General features: G+C 53.8%; 1 protein-coding gene across 2 annotated transcripts; it reads right to left on the reverse strand.

Annotated features, from left to right (window-relative positions):
- Positions 1-180: 180 nt before the first annotated feature.
- Positions 181-16,007, reverse strand: Sp6 (Sp6 transcription factor). 2 transcript variants are annotated; one of them, XM_060386861.1, is made up of 2 exons: positions 15,584-16,007; positions 181-8,564 (listed from the first exon to the last, which is right to left on the reverse strand). In XM_060386861.1, the coding sequence occupies exon 2, from the start codon at positions 8,505-8,507 to the stop codon at positions 7,377-7,379; it is 1,131 nt and encodes a 376-aa protein (XP_060242844.1). In that variant the 5' UTR covers positions 8,508-8,564; positions 15,584-16,007; the 3' UTR covers positions 181-7,376. The 2 variants fall into 2 exon arrangements, with proteins under 2 accessions (XP_060242844.1, XP_021497661.1); XM_021641986.2 differs by lacking the exon at positions 15,584-16,007 and adding an exon at positions 10,691-10,799.
- Between the last annotated feature and the right edge of the window lie 2,384 nt (positions 16,008-18,391).

Here is an 18,391-nt window from a genome sequence, read left to right on the forward strand (position 1 = left end):
GAACTTTAGTTACCTGTATCCTGATTTGAATTTCAAAGACTCAATCCCAGTAAAACTACGCAGACCCGAGACTGGAGGCCTACGAATTCCTTAAACTACTGAATCCTTTCTTTCTCTCTCTCTCTCTCTCTCTCTCTCTCTCTCTCTCTCTCTCTCTCTCTCTCTCTCCCTTCCTTCCTTCCTTTCTTCCTTCCTTTCTTTCTTTCTCTCTTTCTTCCTCTTTCCTTTCTTTCTTTCTTTCTTTCTTTCTTTCTTTCTCTCTTTCTTCCTCTTTTCTTTCTTCTCTCTCTCTCTCTCTCTCTCTCTCTCTCTCTTTCTTTCTTTTTCCCGAGGTAGGGTTTCTCTGTAGCCCTGGCTAGCTCTGTAGACCAGGCTGGCCTCGAACTCAGGGTTCTGCCTGCCTCTGTCTTCTGGGTACTGGAATTAAAGGCGTGCACCATCACTGCCTGGCATAAAAATAAATCTTTTAAAAATTAGTGAAATAGCCTGGCAGAGATGGAGGTTGTCTGTAAGTTCAAGGCCATCCTGGTCTACAGAGCAAGTCCCAGGACAGCCAGCACTACAAAAGAGAAACCGGGGCTGGAGAGATGGCTTGGAGGTTAAGAGCACTGACTGTTCTTCCTAAAGGTCCTGAGTTCAATTCTCAGCCACCACATGGTGGCTCATAACCATCTATAATGAGATCTGGCCTGCAAACACACATGCAGGCAGGATACTGTATACATAATAGATAAATAAGTCTTAAAAAGAAAAGAGAGAGAGAGAAAAAAAAACCCTGTCTCAAAACAACCAACCAACCAAACAAACAAACAAAGACCTCTTAGGTACAAGAGAGATAGCTCAGTGTCTGAGAGCACTGGCTGGTCTTGAAGAGAACTTGGGTTCGATTCCCAGCACCCGTACAGTGGCTCACGGCCGTCTGTAATTCCAGTTTCAGGGGATCCGATGCTCTCTTCTGGCCTCCGTGGACACCAGGCACATATGTGGTACACAGATGCACATAGGGGCAAAACATCTATACACATAAAATAAATTCCTTAATTTTGTAATTATGTGTGTGTTGGGGGGGTGTGGGTCCATGTATGAGAGTGCATGTGCCTGTGGAAGCCAGAAAAGGGTGTTCCATCCCTTGAAGCTGGAATTACGGGTGGTTGTGAGCCACCTGACATGACGCTAGAGAGCAAACTCGGGTGCTCTGCAAGATCCGTGTCCCCTCTAACTGCTGAACGGTCTCTCTGGCTCCTTAATTTTCAACCTTAGATGTCGTATCTTAGGATCAGGAGCACGTATGTGCATGCTTGTGCGGACTAGAGGTCAACGCTGGGAGTTTTCCTCCACCTTATTTTTTTGAGCACGGCCTCTTGTTAAGCCTGTATCTTGCTGTTTTTGTTACACTGCCTGGCCCGCCAACCCAGGGGGCCTCCTGTCTCCGCCTGCCAGGGCTGGGGTTGTAAATTCATGAGGTGCTGGACCTAGAACTCAGGCACCTTATTGTCCGAACCCTTAACTGACTGAGCCATCTCCCCGGCCTCCATGTGCCCCTCCCCCCACGTCACAAGGAGACGTAAGCAAAATCAGTCTGTCTCCAAAAACTCAAGTTCTGGTCTGCCCCTTAAGTGCTTAAGAGTATAGAAAGATAAACTGGAAAGGAGATTTAGAAATTTCAGTTGCAAAAAAAAAAAAAAAAACAAAACACAAAAAATGTAACACTTCTGCCTTCTGCTTACAATGAAAATGAGACAGCAAAGGAGAAACGTGGGCTAAGAGGGACATACAGTGTGGAGCTGAATTCAGACTTTAAATGCTTTCGGGTTTTTCAGTCCATTTGTTCTCTATGAATCATCTCTTCAGCCGACACTGAAGAAAATGCATCTCCTACAGGTATGTGCCCATGACCTCTAGGAATTACTTCTAGGGATCACATGGAGTCTGTAATACTTAGCCATCTTTTTTTAAATATTTATTTATTTTATTGTGTATACAATGTTTTGCCTGCACGTACACCTGAATGGGAGAAGAGGGCACCAGATTTTATTATAGATGGTTGTGAGCCACCATGTGGGTGCTGGGAATTGAACTCAGGACCTCTGGGAGAGCAAGCAGTGCTCTTAACCTCTGAGCCATCTCTCCAGCCCTATACTTAGCCATCTTAATTCTTGCAGTACATACATACAGAGGCATGTGTGTGCACACATTCTGTGATTTTTTTTAAATAAAATTTTCTGTATGTGGGCTGGGGTTGTAACTCAGTTGACAGAGGGCTAGCCTGGCATGTATGAGCCCTGAATTCAAAGCGAGGCATTGCATAGACTGGGCATGGTGGAGGGCACCTGGAATTCCAGGAGGCAGAAGGCTCAGAAGTTTGTGGGTATCCTCAGTTACATAGGGAGTTTAATGTCAGCCTGGGCAGGAATCTTTGAGTCAAAATAAATTTGTTTTTCAGTGTTCAGATTTCCCTGCTCTTTGCTTTCTTAGTACTTTTTTTTTTTGGGGGGGGGAGGCTATTGTAAAAGGCATTGCTTTCTGATTCCCCATTTTGAATATTTTGAGGTTAGTATTAGTAATCTTTCTCTCTTTCTCTCTCTCTGTTTATCAAGACAGGGTTTCTCTGTGTAGCCCTGGCTGTCCTGAACTCACTCTGTAGACCAGGCTGGCCTGAAACTCAGAAATCCACCTGCTTCTGCCTCCCAAGTGCTGAGACTAAAGGCGTGTGTCACTGCTGCCTGGCTGGAAATATTTTTCAAGATCTGGAGGGACAGCTCATTGGTTAAGAGCACTTGCTGCTCTTGCAGAGAGGACCAGAGTTGGGCCCACAGCTCCTGGAACAGGTAGTTTACATTGCCTGTAACTCCAGCGGGTCCAACGCCCTCTTCTGGCCTCAGTGAGCACCAACAGTCAAGTGCACATACTCCTAATTACTAAATAAAAATAAATCTTTAGAAAAATAAAACAAACAATACAGTTAAGTAACTTAAATTATCCTTATGGTTCCTGGCTTGTGGCTACTCATTCGACCTCACTGGGAATGCATCTTTGGAATTCAAATCAGGATGAAGCTGACATTCTTCCTAATCTTCAAAATACTACAGTATCTGTAGCTCCAGTTTCAGGATGTTTGACACCCTCTTCTAGTCTCTAAGGGCACGACACACATGTGTGTACATACATACATACATGTATTGGCATGTGTATATTCGTATACATCAGCATTTTTGAAAGAAATATTTCTTATTGTTGACCGTGTTCTGTGCCTTTTATTATTTAATTAGTTCTAACAGTTATTTGGTGGAGTTTGTTTCTAAGATTATTTTTGAACCTACATCGCTAGTAAGCTCATCCATAAGGCAGTACAGCATTAATGCGGACCTAAGAGCCGCTTCCATGCGTCTTGGAGGAAGGGGGCCAACTTGCCACTGGATGCCATTACACCTCAAACCTCAGTGGAGGCTGTACCTACCCACAGGCTGTCAAGGCGCCCTGCGGGGAAAGCAGGTTCCTCTTCTGCACTTCCCCAGATGTCCGCTGGGGGGCGGGACAGGCCGAAGGTGAAGGAGGCAGACGGAAGAGCCGGAGAAGCCAGAGCGCCTCGGCAGCACCGCCTCCAAGCGACGCCGCGCTGCCGTCCGTCACATTTCCACTTTTGACTTCTTTCACCCAACCTAGAGGCATTCTACTTCACTTCTCCGGTTAGGAGAAGACTCAGAGAGGTCGTCCAGAGGGTCAATCCAAACATGACGATTCCCCTCCCTCCCAGACTCCCCAGTACAATATGAGCCTGCTGGGGTGCCATTTCTGAGGGGTCAGAGGTGACCCTGGGTTCCTTGGGGGGGGGGCCCAGGCCAGCCAGGCAGCATTGCAGAGGATCAGGCAAGCATCAGAGCCCCACCAAAGGTCCCTGCTAAGAATGCAGGTCAGCTGGAGGAGTTGCAAGGGGAGGAGGGAGGGCCCTGGTCCTGCCCAGACAAGCCCAGCCGGCCCTACAGCTGCCCTCCTGTCCCTGGGGGCAGATAGGGGGAAAAGGAGGGACTCACTAGGTTTCTGGGGGTCTAATTTCCCCAGAACCAGGAAGACCAAAGAGGTGCCCCGCAGGAGAGCCTCAGGCAGGAGGTCATAGGTGAACAAGGCTCTGAGACACTAAATCCAGCAACAGATGGAAACAGATGTGCACGTCCTCTCCCCGTCTCTCTCTCTCTCTCACACACACACCAATCTGATTTCCTCTACAGCCCTTAAATCATCCTGATGACTTTTCCCAAGGTTCCCTTAAACTCTGAGGCCCCCCCAAATCTCTTAGTTAGAGCGGGTCGATCTGAGAGCCGATCTCAGACGTTGCTGGAAAGTCGGGTTAAGGTTTGTAGGAGATGAGAATCCCATGAGGGAAAAACAATACATTGGGGGGGGGGATAAAAAGTAAAAGGTACTTTGGGAAGGAGAAAGCACAATGACCAACCTTGTCCTACAGAGACAGAAAAACAAAACCAAACCCGGTCCCCCATCACCTCCCAAAGCACCGGGCCTCTGGGGTCACGAGGCTTTTTCACCCAGTTGACATGACTTAGGTACCAACTGTGGACAGGCATTTCTAGTCTCTCCAAAGATAGTCTCGTGAGGGTGCGTCTGGGCACTGGGTGTTTGCGTAACCCTGGCAGGTTTCTAGCCTTGAGTAGTAGCAGCAACCTTTCCCTCATACTTTCCAGCTGGGCAGACGCCCATCAGATATCTTGGCTGCCTTTCATCGCCTCGTCTCTGATAGGGATCACCTTGGGTGAAGAAATCGCTGTCAGTCACCCCCACTTCACTCACAGCCAGAGGGACCTGCTGACATGCATGCTCCCATGGGGGTGGGGAGAGGGAGCCAACACTTGGAAGGGAGGGGATCTTAGGGGAGGCAAGACCTTATATGTGGAAGAAGGGAACATCTTGAAACTTCTCTTCTCTGTGGATGGATACCGGAGACTATCGGGCCCAGAGGCGGCCTTTCTTTCCTCATCCCCTCAAGGATAGGATCAGGTCCAAGCTCTGACCCAGCCAACTGGATAGAGGTGACGCTTGCCCGAGGATCCCCCCTACCCAGTCCTCACTGCGGAGAAACAGAGTCAAAATACGAGATTGAGCTGGAAGAGGAATAAAGCCAGAGTGTGGTTGGTTGATGACTTTATTGTTGCATTAAAAAAAAAAAAAAAACACAGGCTGTTTCTGCCTCCTCCCCCGCCCCCCAAGTGGGTTCACAGCAGTTAAAGAAAAATAAAAATTCCTACATTTTCCTCTAGGGGAGCTGCCTGGAAGGGCGGGCAGCTGAGAAACCTAGACTGATAAAGAGCAGGACAGACAAAAACCTATCCGTAGCCCCACCTGCAGGCCTCAGGATTAGGGGCCTCTGGAAGGGGGAACCAGCCACGCGCGCCCCCACAGACACCCGTTTAGGAGTTCCCCTAAGAATGGTCACTGGAAGAGGTTGTCTTGGTAGCACAGGGAGAGGGTGGCTGGTTTCGATGGGTGGAGAACGCATCCCACGCTCACCCACGGTGCCCTCCTTTCTCCCCTCTACACCTAGCCAGGCAACCTGCAGGCATGGTCAACTTTGCTCTTGCCCTAGGCCCTGCTTGTAAGAAAGGGGACCTCTGGCTAGGTTAACAGGAGGCGGGGAAAGATGGAGAATACAGAAAGAACCTTATTCTTAAACTACCTCAGGCCCCTAGGTCCCACAGGGAGTCACCTTGCCCCTTTTCAGGAGGAGGCCTTCCTACACAAACACATATTCCTACCCAGATCCCAGCCCCTACTTCCCATACAGCTCCCAATCCTTGGACGGGACTCCAGCGTTGCCAACGAAGGAAAAGACGCTGTGGGTCTAGGCCCCAGACCTCGGACAGGCTGAACAAGATGGGGTCTCAGGAGACCCCAGGCTCAGTAGAGAAACACATAGATACGTACAGGGACAGACAAACACACACATACACACTCATGCCCTAATTATTAAATAAAATACCCTTTGCTTATAACTTAAAAATCAACACACAGCTATTCCCTGCAGAGGGTTCCGGGTGGAGAGAAGAGAGCAAGAGAGAGGTCGGTGAGACCCAAGGCCTCTTCCTCAAACCTGAGAGTGCCCCCAACCCCAGGGTCCTGCGGTCTGCCAGGCAGAGGTCTAACCCTCCCCACCCAAAGATCAAAACCCAAATGTATCTCTAGCATCTAAAGAAAGGGACACAGAGGCAGCTTCCTAGAATCCCTTCCAGTGGAGAAGGACTCTTCTCATGGAAGATGCTTCCCTGGGGATGGAAGAGGGAGAACTCTACAGCTCTGAAGGGAACATGAGGGTCAAGCTAAAAAAAAGAGGGGGGTAGGGGAGTCCAGGCAGGGGCAGGGTCTTCCACTGTAGTGCCTCTGCTAGGATAACCCAAAAGAGCCGAAGGATCCCTCTCCCTACCACCCCCAAAGAAAAAGCAAAGGATAGGGACTTGGGGGGTGGGTTGGGGGGAAATCTATGTCAACCCTAGAGCTGGCGGTTGACTTCAGAAAACTACCTAGGGTAATGGAAGGGGAAGGCAGACTCTTGAATTTGATTTCTTTCAAAAGGTCTAAGAGTTAAGGACTGACTTAGTTATAAAGGGAAGGATCGGTTAGTTCTGCCGTCCCCTCCTGCCAAACTTCTTTCATTTTGTTTCATTTTGCCCTACTGGGTCCCTCTTCGCCGGCTAGCTCTGACCTCCCTTCCCACCCTCACAGCTCTTGGCTAAGGAGCTGTGCCCTTCCCGGCTCTACAGGCTGGATCGGGAAGGCTTTATAAGTAATTCATTGAAGGGAGTTCTTTCTATAGCAACAACCCTCCAAGCTAGATAAACAGCCCTTACGGGGAACCACCCCAGGCTCCCCCACCTCACCTCTGCTCTCTCTCCGGAAATTTTAGAGGGAGAAGCACTAGAAGGGGGATGAAAGGGACTTAGGCCGAAGGGCGGCTCCGAGGCGCTTTTATGTCCGGGTTCCCAGGAGCTGAAGACGTGTCCAGGCAGCTACCCCCAACGCCCCGAGCCGCCCCGAGCTTTTCTTCAGCTCCTGGGACGTGCCACCTCCACCAGCCGAACCCCTCCACACGGCAGGGGTGCTCCATCCCAACTATTCAGCGACTCAGGGGAGGGTGAAACAGTGAGAAAGGGAAGAGGGGCGCGTTCAGCTCCTGGCAGCCTAAATAGTCAAACAGCCTCCCACTCAGCCCCAGAGACTAAAAAAAAAAAAAAAAAAAAAACCAAAACCAAAACCAAACCCCTAGCGTTCCTCGCCCTGAGCCCTCACCATCAATAAATAACGACCTCCCGCCTCTTACTCAGGCCGCCCCTCCCCAATAAAGAACTGCAGGGATGCGCCACCCACGGGGCTCAGTTGGAGGATGCCGAGCTGCCTTCAGCCTCCCGTTTGCCTTTGCCCCCGGCCGGCTCCACCACGCCCCCGGCCTTGGCCTCGCCCTGGGCCGCCGCCGCCGCCTCCTCTTTGGCGCCTTCGTGGGTCTTCATGTGCTTGGCCAGGTGGTCGCTGCGCATGAAGACGCGGCTGCACACCGCACAGGGGAACTTCTTGGTCCCCGTGTGGGTCTGAAGGTGGCGCTGCAGCTCGTCGGAGCGCGTGAAGCGCTTGCCGCAGAAGAGCCAGTTGCACACGAAGGGCCGGTCGCCGCTGTGCCACCGCAGGTGCGCCTTCAGGTGCGACGTCTTGGCGTACGCCTTCCCGCAGCCCGGGATGTGGCAGTTGTGCAAATGCTTCTTCTTGCCCCCATCGGGCCCGCACGGAGCCCCGAGTCGCTCCGCCTCCAGGCAGTTGGGGCAGCGACACACGGTCTGCCCTGAGCTGCGGGGCACTGAGCGCCGGGAGCCTTTGGGTCGGGCCGCCGCATCCAGGCTGGCATCCAGCCCCTGGGACTCCGGGGCCGCCGCTTCCAGGGCCTTGGCCCCGTCGGGTGGGCCCAGGAGGTGCTGCCCACCAGCGGCCGGGAGGAGGTGGTGCGGGTGCGGGTGGGGCGGCGGAGCGCAGAGCTGGTGGTCTCCGACGTATCCGCCCAAACCAGGCTGAAGCGCCCCCGGGTGGCCAGGTGAGGTCAGCGCTCCCTGAGTATGGGGGAGGTCCATCCAGCTGGTGCCGGGGTGAAGGTCCCACCACGAGCCATCCTCGGTGCCTGGGTGAGTCGGCCGGAACCACGATTCGTAGTGGTGTGACATGTCCGGCTGCAGGAGCTTGGAAAACGGTCCCGGGGCCAAGGGACTGTCACTTTCCAGGTCCTCGCAGGTTACCCGCGAGGAGGCCCCCGGCAACTCATAGCCCGGTGAGAAGTCTACCTCCGGGCCCAGCGGGAGGCTCTGCAGCTCTCCCGGCTGCAGCGGGGAGGGGTAGTCCCCGGCTTCCGGGCTCGTGTGACCCTGGTATGTCTGGAGAGGCTGCAGGTCGAGGCGCGGCGGTGACGCGTGAGGCGCTTCGGTGTGCTGGCTGCCCAGAGAGCCACAGACAGCGGTTAGCATTGCCGGGATCCGGGGTGGGGTGAGGGTAGGGACGGTCAGGGGCACCTCAGGTGGGACCTGGAGGAGGCAAAGACGAGACGTGAGGAGGGTGGCCCGCTTGCCCTCGCTTCTAACCCAGATCTCTCTCCAGCAAACTGCTCCTTCCCAGGCCCAAGGAGGAAAAGAGGGGCGTGCCTTGGGGTGGAGACTACAAATCAGTTAGAGCTTGGGAATGCTAGGAAAGATCGAGAATGTGAAAGTCCAGTTCTGGGCACAGGATGGCCTTTCCTCTAAGTGACCCCGCCCTTAGGACTGGGATCATCCCGGAGCTGGGCAGGTCCCAATGCTGCCAGAACCATCTCTACACAGCTGCTCGGGCATCTCCCCCCTGTAGACCTGATGGCGACCTAAGTGGATGATGTAAACTCAGTCTAACTCAGGTCACAGATGGGGTAGGGTTAGGCTATGTCTGCTTCTAGCTGTTTGAGATGATTTACCTTTCAGAAAGCCCAGAGCAGGCGCTGAGCTTTTTTGCCAAAATCAATCACTGTAACGATGTGGGCAAGAATTTAATCTCCATATGAAGTCCTCTGCCCCCGGCCTAGCTTGGTGGACTCTGCTCAGCAAACCCGCTTCCTCACTCACCTCCCCCCCCCTTTCCCCTCTGTGAAGCGGGGAGGGTATGATTACCAGAGAAAGGGATCTGCACAGAAGGGCTTGACAGAAACTCACAAAAATACAACTGCTGCTTCCTTAAGGGAGGCAGCACCAGGGCTTAAACCAGCATCCCTTATCCCAGAATTCATGAGCAAGCGCTGAGAAACGCGGAGAAGCCTTTAGAAGACCCCAGCCAAGTGCTAAGCAAGCTTCTGTCCCGAGCCTGCTCTTAGTTAAAGAACGCCGAATTTGGATCAGTGACTGAAAATAATTCAGTCATTCAATCAACCAAAAAGAGAGCTGTGTGAAATCAGTTCTCTTTCTTAAAACACCAGAAACCTAAGGTCCAGCAGAAACCCAAAGATCTGGCCTGGGTGTGGTGATGCAAGCAAGCCTTCGATCTCAGCACTCAGGAAGTGGAAGCGGAAGAATGCAGAGTTCCAGGCCAGCCTAGGCTGCGCGTAGCAAAAGAAGGAAGGCAGAGAGGGAAGGAGGGAGGGAGAGGGAAATAAAAAGAAAGAGTGGCAGGGATCCCAAGGCCAGCACTCGGGAGGCTGGGACAGAAAGTTTCTGAGTTCAAGCCAGTGGGCTCCGCAATGAGACCCTGTTTCAGAGTAAATAAGTAAGTAAATAAATAAACGAAAGAAACCTTAAAACTTCCACCCCTTTCTCCACCATCGATCTGTGACCTGAAGGTCCCAGTCTCCTCTCCATCTCTCCCTAGAGCCTTGGAATCTTGCCTGTTTTGGGGAGTAGAGGAGGCCAATGATTTAGGGCCTTCTCCAAGCAGGGCTCAGCTGACCCTGCCACCTTCCGACTCTGGTGCCAGGGAAGTAGCAGGGATAGTCTGGGAGAGTCAGGAAAGAGGTGGACCCGGGTGCCTACTCAGGCTCTGGCTGCTTTACCACAAGAAAGGGAACAGGGTGAAGCAGCAGGAACGGAGCCTCAGGCCGGGGCGGGGCAGCCCAGAAGGGGTTGGGCGGGAGCAGTGAGGCCTGGGACCCTAATAGCTTTTGGCGCCTGAGAACTGCCCCAGGGTCGGGGGTGGGGGGTGGGGATGGGAAAGCTACGATGACCCAGGCTCCACAGGGGCCTCTCTGGACAAAAAGCCCAAACTCGGGCCTAGAGAGCAATGGCCTGCTACCAAGGTTGCACGAAAAGAAAGCAGAGCGAACACACAGGCGCCCCGACTTGAAAAGGACGGTTGGGTCGCCCGCAAGTCCCACTGGATCAGCTGCCTCTCCCGGACCGTCGGTGGCCAGGCGGTGGGGAACTTCCGTTCAAACAAGGTTTCCAAAGTTCCAATCCTCCGGTTGTCCCAGTTGCTCCAGTTTCCCCAGTTCTCAAACTCCCTCGGTCCCTCCAGTCCCTCCCGTCCTCCCTGTTTTTCCCTCCGTCGGGGCTCGGAGCTCCTCGGCTGCTCTAGGACCACCCTCCCCCCGAGTGGCCAGCTAGGGGCCTGTAGCCTGTTCCGAGCGCCTCCCCTCCACCCCCTTGCCCCGATCTCCGCGGCGTGCGCCCCCGGCCGCGCCGCCCCGGGCTCCTACCTGGCGGCCGCGCTCGGGCTCCGGGCACCGCGGGCTGGCGCGCTACAGAGCGGCGCTCATGGACCCTGCGGGCTGGCCGGCTCTCGGCGGCGTGGGGCGGAAGCCGGGGGACGAGCTGGGGCCGCGAGCGGACCCGGCTCCCCGAGACGGTGGCGAGGCGGTGAGAGCCGGCTGGCGGGCGCCGCTGAGCGAGGAAGCGAGCGAGCGAGCTAGAGCGAGGCCAGCTCTGCCCGTGACTCACCGCGCTCTCTGCCTTCATCCTCTCCCCTGCGCTCCTTTTTCCCCTGGCGCTCGCGGCCCCGCCCACCTCACCTGCGGCCGCCTTTAACCCTTGCTGGCCCGGCGGGAGGCGAGGCCCAGCCCCGCGCGGGGAGGGTGGAGGAGGGGGCGGGCGAGAGGGAGCTCGCTCACCAGGCCGTCTGCCTCCCTCTCCCTCGCTCTTCCCACGTCCCCGCTACTCCGGAGTTGGGGGGCCTGGATGGGGAGTCTTCCCCCCCCCCAAGGTTGGAGACCCGTCCGGGCCGGTGGCAATCCAGCCCGGACCCAGACCGTGGGCGGGGCGAAGGGCGCAGGGGCCCCGGGGGCTCCCGAGCCTTCTCAGGGCGCGCGTGGCTAGCAGTGCTTTGGAGACCCACCTCTATTAGCCCTGCAGTGCTAGAACTGGGTGGGAAAGGAGGAAAAAGGGGACTGAAGACGAAGTGTCCGTCCGGCCCACCCATCCCCAGGCCTAGGCGATGCGAAGTCTATCTTGGCTCCACCGCTGCTCTCCCTCCGCCATCAGCGCCGCGCGTCGAACCTTCCCCTCCTGCTTTTCTTGTATCGTAGCCCTCTCTCCGGCCACTGGCCTTTCTGAGCGATCACCATCCCCCTGGATGTCTTCCGGAGTCTCCCAGATCCCCTCTGTCCCCACCTCCCCCTAGACGGCAAGCCGGGCGCCACCTAAGTCCACCTCCTGGGCCCGCCGCCTTCCTCCCTCCCTCCGGGCCGGGGTTGCTCAGCCTGCGCCCGGACACCCTCGCCGCCGCACACTGGGATCGGAGGCACCTGAATGGCCCTGGGAAGGAACATTTCTGCCACGGCTCGAGGGAGGCTTTTGGCCAAGGGCTCTTTCCGAGCCTCAGCTGAGTGTCTAAGTTGAAGGGAAAGGTCTTGGAGGAAATAAACGCGCGGACGCAAGGCTGCGTGCCGGCACGTCCTCGGGGAATCCGGAGCGCCACTCGCCTGAACAAAATTCTCAGTACCCGAACTGGTGGAGATCCTGAGGCCTCCCCCTCCCCCACGCCTCAGGTGGGCGCCAGAGCCCCCCCTAACTCTCTACCCTGATGACCTGACTTCAAGGAGCTCAAGCGTCTTTCCCCGCCGCCGTCCCCCAAGCTCCAAGCTCGCCCGTTGACCTCCCGGGGTGACTTGACCCTTTTGAACACGGAATTTCAGAGCGATTTTCGTTGTTGTTGTTGTTTTCGTTATAGCTCTTGGCTTTCCCTATGCACACATCACAGTCAACTTCCGAGAGTTCTGCAATTTAGGCTGATTTAATCTTGCCACTACGGACTCCCTTTCTTTCTCTTCCTTCCTTCCTTCCTTCCTTCTTTCCTTCCTGCCTTCCTTTGCTTTTTGAAGCTGGGTCTCCGAATATGCAGCCATACCCCTGCCTCAACCTCCCAGATCTTCTAGGATCACAGGCGTGAGCCACCATGCCCGGCTTTCAGTCCTCCTCTCACTCCGAACAGTCCGCCAGCCCTCTGTCCGGGGGTGAGGCACACTGACGGGTGACTTTGAAACATCTTAACGGAGTCCATCCCGCCTCTGAACATCAGCGTCTGTGTAGAGCTTCCCCGGGTACGCTCGTGTCCCCAGCGCTCAGCGCTTTAGTGACTTCACAGCTTTGTGATTCCCAAAGCTGGAGTCCTTCACCTGGGTACAAGCTCTGAGGGCTTCCTGGGGCTTAAACAAACTGCACCTAAAGGAGCGAATTCCGTGAGGTCCCTGCTAGAAGCAGAATGAACCCTTCATCATTTTTAAATGAATTTGTTCCCAGAGACAGGTACAGATTAGGGCACCTTCACAGAGTTCTTTGGACTGAAAAATCAAGAACCTCAATTCTGAACCCAGCATTGCATCTGCTAGATTATTCTAAACCTCGGGTTCTTCAGCCAACCTGGGGAGCGGAAGGATGGGCATTTGGAAATGGAAGACATATTAAGGAGGGATTGGTGATCAGATAGAATTTCCCTTTTCCCTGCCCTTAGGATTACATAAACAGATTCTTAAAAAAGAAAAAACAAACAAACAAACAAAAACCTTGGCTCTTTGTATCAAAATTCACACCTTTTATCAACACCAAATCCTGACTGGTGGGATTTGCGTTCTCCGTTCACAGCTACCTCCAGAGCCGAGTTAGGGGTTCATCATGTGGGGAGCAGAACCTGACCTGGCTCACTGGGCCCCTGGAAGTAAGACTGATTAGACCCCTGATCCCAGCCTCCCTTCGCAGTTGTGTGTTGTCATTGCGTTTACTGCAGCGGTTCCCAACTGGTGGCGTGTGGGACTCCTTTGGGGGTCGCATGTCAGATAGCCTGCCTATCAGAGATTTACATCGCACATTCACAACACTAGCAAAATTACAGTTATAAAGCGGCGACGAGATAAATGTTATGGTTGAGGGTCACCCCAACACGAGGGATTGAAGGTTTGCAGCGTTGGGCTACCTTATTCCCCCCTCCAGCGCTGTCCATCAAGAATGTCAGAAACCCCCCATCTCAGACTCCCCTTAACGCTTCCCTATCCTGGAGCAGTGAGAGCCTTGCAGCTGCTTGAGATTCTTGTAGGAGAGTCATTCTTGTAGGAGAGTCTTGTAGGAGAGTCAATGGCTAAGGAGACCCCTTAGCTATTTCACCTCTCTCTGTCTCAGAGATCCTGGACTTCATCCCTCCGCTTCCAACTCATTCCATCCCCCACCTTGCCAGATGTTCTCCTACCAAACGGTAGTTGTAGTTGTGAGCTAATACCGACCTGACTGCTAAGGTTACCCTAGCCCCTGTCCTTGTCCTGACTCAAAGTTGAACTGTCCCATCACACAAACTGAGCAGGGACACAGTCCACCTCTGTTACTTTCTCTCATCCTCTCAAAATCTTAGGCAGATTTTCCCCCAGTCCCTGTCTCCTATATCTGCCAGCCCTCATCTCAAACCTCTTTTCTTATAAGTGATTCATGTGCCTGTAGCAGCCTCCTTGGCTGCTATGTTCACCAGAAGCAGCATTTATTTATTTATTTAGCACCTACTATGTGTACCTCAGGACTTACTTCCCACAGGTACCTCTAATTCTCATGAGCATGCAGCAAAGTAATTACTATTATCGTTCCCATGGTACAGATGAGGAAGCCAGGGATCAAAGAAGCTAAATGACCTGCCCGAGATTACAGAGATAGAAGAGGAAACTGAGTCCAGATAGGTCAGGTTCCAAAGCTCACATTAGTCCTTCTGGCTTCCCTATGACAGAAAGGATGGCCCTGGAAGTTACTCCCCTGGGTCTGGAAGGTGAAAGGGACAACATTCACAACAGCCCCTAGATCGAAGCTACAGGTCTCTTGTGTCTGACAGGACAAACTGACCTACCTTGAATTGTTGGAACAGATCCCACTGCACACAGATTCCTTCCCAGACCCCAAGTTGCCAATAGGGATTATAATATGAGGGACTGGAAATTTAGCTCAGTTGCTAGGGTACTTACTTACTTAGCATGTCTGAAGCCCTGGGTTCAATCCCCAGCACCTAATAAGAGCAGGTGTAGTGATGAGCACCTGAATCCCAGCCCTGGGGAGGTCAAGGCAGAGGTTCGGGTCATCCTCGGCTATATAGTTAAGTTTGAGGTGAGTCTGGGCTTCATGAAACCCTGTCTCAAACAACAGCAGCAAATTGTTCCAGCAATAAAAATGATCAAACCCAAGCGCTGATAGGAAAACTGAACCCCTTACCAGCCAGTCAAGTAGCTCAAAGTTACGAGGCAAGTTAGAGGCAGAGAAGGGTAACCCTTCCCCCCCCCACATAACTCCTAGTTTCTGGGTTCCTAATTGCTCACTGTTTCCTATTCCTCACTCCCCAATTTTTGCCACAGTGTGCCTCCCTCCCCAAACTTCAAGCTGGTGACACCCCCCCATCCCTCACCCCAGACACCAGCACTTTCCTTCTGTCTCTGTCAACTCCCTCAGATTACTGGAAGACAGGGCAGAGTCCAGATATGGGGTCAGATAGTATTTATTCATCCTTCATTTATTTAACAGATATGGAGCGTCAACCAGGGCCAGGCACTGTGCTGAGTGCTGATTCTTTGGTAAATCCAAATATCACTAGCATCTATTACCTGTTTTCAGTCTAAAGGGTGAGCTCCTCTTAGAACAGCATTGTGTGTGTGTGTGTGTGAGTGTGTGTGTGTGAGTGTGTGTGTGAATTGTCTCTCCTTCAGTGTGTATGTGTGAATTGTCTCTCCTTCCCGTGTATCAAACGTGCCAGATGTAGGTGTGTGCGACGATCTTCCCTTATAACCTCTGCAGGTGTTCCTCATGACCTCGTGTGTGTGTGTGTGTGTGTGTGTGTGTGTGTGTGCGTGTGCGTGTGCGTGCTCTCACGCGCGAGCGTGCCCTGTATGTCTATTTGTATTTCCCTCGAGGTTCCCATCCTTGAATCCCTGCCCCGCATCTTGCCCAGATCTCAGCCCAGCCCATTCCCAGGGATCCTCTCTGGTCCTCCCTCCCCCACAGGTCTCCCTTCTGTCCCACTTCTTCAACTGAAAAAGCATCCACCTTTCCAGCCTCTTCTCTATGCTCTCTAGAGAGCAGAGCCCTGGTCTTCTTTGCGAAGGTCCCTGTGCTAGGCAGGGGACAGCCTCTCTTACCGGTCCATGGAGCTCAGAACTGGCAGCAGCAGTGAGGGGCAAGAGTGGTGACGGGAGAGCCAGGCTTTATACAGGAGGCGACAGTCAGAGCCCAAGAGGGAGGTGGGGGGATAGGCAGGATGTTGCCAAGTCCTCACGGCCTCAGAAGCTTTTAGGATAATCCAGGAAGTAGTGGCCTGATTCTCATGGGGGAGTGGTAGTGGATGAGATCTGAGCCTCCCGGGGCTGCCAGGAAAGGAGGATTTCAGCGGGAAGAGGCAGTTGGGGGAGGGGACAGAGTGTACTGCACAGGACTCCCATCTCCAGGGTCCAGGGTGGGCAGTGGGAGAGGGACCAAGTGGTTCTTGTGGGATGGAGGAAATGAGCACATGGCTAGGGGAGGAGAGCACGGGTCGGTCGGTGCTGGAGCTCCCTGGATTCCAGCCTTCCCCCCAACCCCCGCCTCCCTGGGTTTTTGAGGTTTTTCTTCCATTGAGTTGGACTTGGTGGGAAAGAAAAGAAGTTCCACTGTTTAAGACCCAAAACAACACACACAGTCACACACACAGAAATCCACAGACATACACTCACACATACTCTCCCACACATTCATATACTCACACACAGACACACACACACTCACATACTCTCAAGCATTCGCACACACATTTACACAACTCCAAGCCAGGCTTTCCCTAAAAGCTCTGAACAGTCTTCTCCCCACCCCCACCCCAACAGTGCTTTACATGTATTTTGCTCAAATCCCAACTTGGAACCTGGAGGAGGAGCCAAGGTAAAAACCTTCTGAGCCTGGGACCTCTCACCCTCAGTGGGCATGGACTGGGTGGCTTGGCATGGTGAAGCCTGCCTCGGGGCTTTTACAGACATTGGGCCGCCCTGCTCCACAGGAAAGCGGAAGGACTGGAGCCTGGAAAAAGCAAGGGCCTGGAGGTGAATTCAGGTGCCCTCCACTGTTTACAGAAGCCTAATTTAGGGTGCCCCACTGGCTGACTGGAGTATGTCCTGGAGCAGAGAGGCACAGGACCTGGAAGAAGAAAGGAGATGATTCCCTGAAGCTCTCTGAAGCTGGGCATTCTGACCCACATAGGAGAACAGCCTGGGGCCCATACCATAGGAAAGGTCCCCGTTCCCAGCCACAGGGGCCCTCAACCCTGAGGGTGGGTGCTTTCCTGCGTGCCCCACCCCCACAGGGGACCCAGAATCTCAGGGCTTGCTTGCTACCTCTCTCCCACAGGTGAGCCAGGGAAGGAACCAGTAGCCCTAAGTCCTCCCCCATCTCCTCCCAGCAATCTCCAGACTGGGGATTCCCAGTCTTTTCATTAGCTTTTCAGTAATTATCTAGTAAAGGCAGGTCCTTCCTCTCCCCATTTCAGAGATGAGAAAACTGAGGTGGCAGAAAGCCACCCATCAAGCAAGAGCGAATAAGGCAATTCGGGGACTTGGGAGGCAAAGCTGCCCTTTCAGTCCCTGGCAGAATTAAGAAGACAGGGCCAGCACAGAGGGGACCCAGCTAGACCCAAGCTGGCAAGATTCAAGGAGGGGCTTCCCTGTCCCTCCCCACCTTTCAGCCCAGAAAATCCCAGTGAGGAGGGGGGGAGGCGCACAGGAGACCACACAGGTGGAGTAAATAATGTTAATACAGGAGTATTATCACCAGGGCATTTCCTCATGGATAAATGTCTGAAATACCAAAGGATGCCTCCAAATTATAGTTAATTACAGAGTTGATTTGCATAAATTATAAGGTGAGCATACAAATTCTTTCAATCGGTTCCATATGCTTAGGTAGCAGGTCCAGTCCAGAAGATGGGAGAATCTGGGGCTGGGGGAAATCTGAGAGAGGAAGAGGACCCAGCTCAGAACCTGGACCTGCAGGGCCGGCATCTCTTCCCCCAGGGCCAGAGGGACCAGGAGCAGAGGTGTGAAGCTGGCTGCCTGGTGGGGAGGGGCTCAGTGAACTCAGCCAGAACTCTGGCGGTCAGGAGACCTCTCCCTTTCCATTTCTGGTCTCATCTCCCAACAATGTGCTTTCCCACCACCAATGGGATGAGGTAGGACGGGCTCCACGGGGCAGCCCAGCCGGTCTTAGTGGAAGAACAGAGAAGGAGCTGGAGGAAGCTGAAGACCGGGCAGGGTTAATAGCAAATTTAGGTCCCCTGGAGCCGCCTTTCAGCTCCCACTAGAGCCAGCCCCAGCTCGCTCCGGAGCCAAGCCTCCATCTCAAGTTTGATGTTGCCGCTGCCTACAGCTTCTTCCAGGTGGCTCCTAGGCAGCTCAGACACCCAGACTCTTGTCTCCAGAGCCTGGGCCCATTTCCTCTGAGCTTGCCTCCTGTCCCCCTCCCTCCACCCCACCTGCTAAGACTCTGCTTCCTTCTCCAGCTCTCTAATTTGTCCCTCCCTCTCTCCTCCCCGCCCTCCCTCTGCCTCATCATCAGCTCCAGAGGCCCTATCTCCAACTCATCTCCCCTCTCTCCTTATTCCCCAGCCCCCAGGACCTGCAGTCCCAGGTTCTCCCTGCATTCAGCTGTTCCTTCTTCTCCCCCCCCGCCCCCTCCCCCCTCCCCGCTCTTTGATTGACTATCTCCTGCCTCACAGACCTCCCTACTGCCTGCATGTCTGCGTCTCTGAGGTCCCTCCACATGCCTGCCCCAAAGAGGGAGCTACTGGATTAGCTGGGGACAGTGAAGTATGTGCTGAGATCCCTCAGGTGTGTGCGGGTGAAAGCCTTTGTCCTCTCACCCAGTCTCTGATGGCTAGAGGGGAAGAAAGCTAACAGTGCCTGGTAATTCTTTTTTTTTTTCTTTTT

Source organism: Meriones unguiculatus, chromosome 7, assembly GCF_030254825.1.
Source record: "Meriones unguiculatus strain TT.TT164.6M chromosome 7, Bangor_MerUng_6.1, whole genome shotgun sequence".
NCBI classification, from domain to species: domain Eukaryota; kingdom Metazoa; phylum Chordata; class Mammalia; order Rodentia; family Muridae; genus Meriones; species Meriones unguiculatus.

Bases quoted from the DNA above. Each gene is read 5' to 3' on its own strand.
- Sp6 (XM_060386861.1), bottom strand. From the start codon at position 8,507: ATGCTAACCGCTGTCTGTGGCTCTCTGGGCAGCCAGCACACCGAAGCG.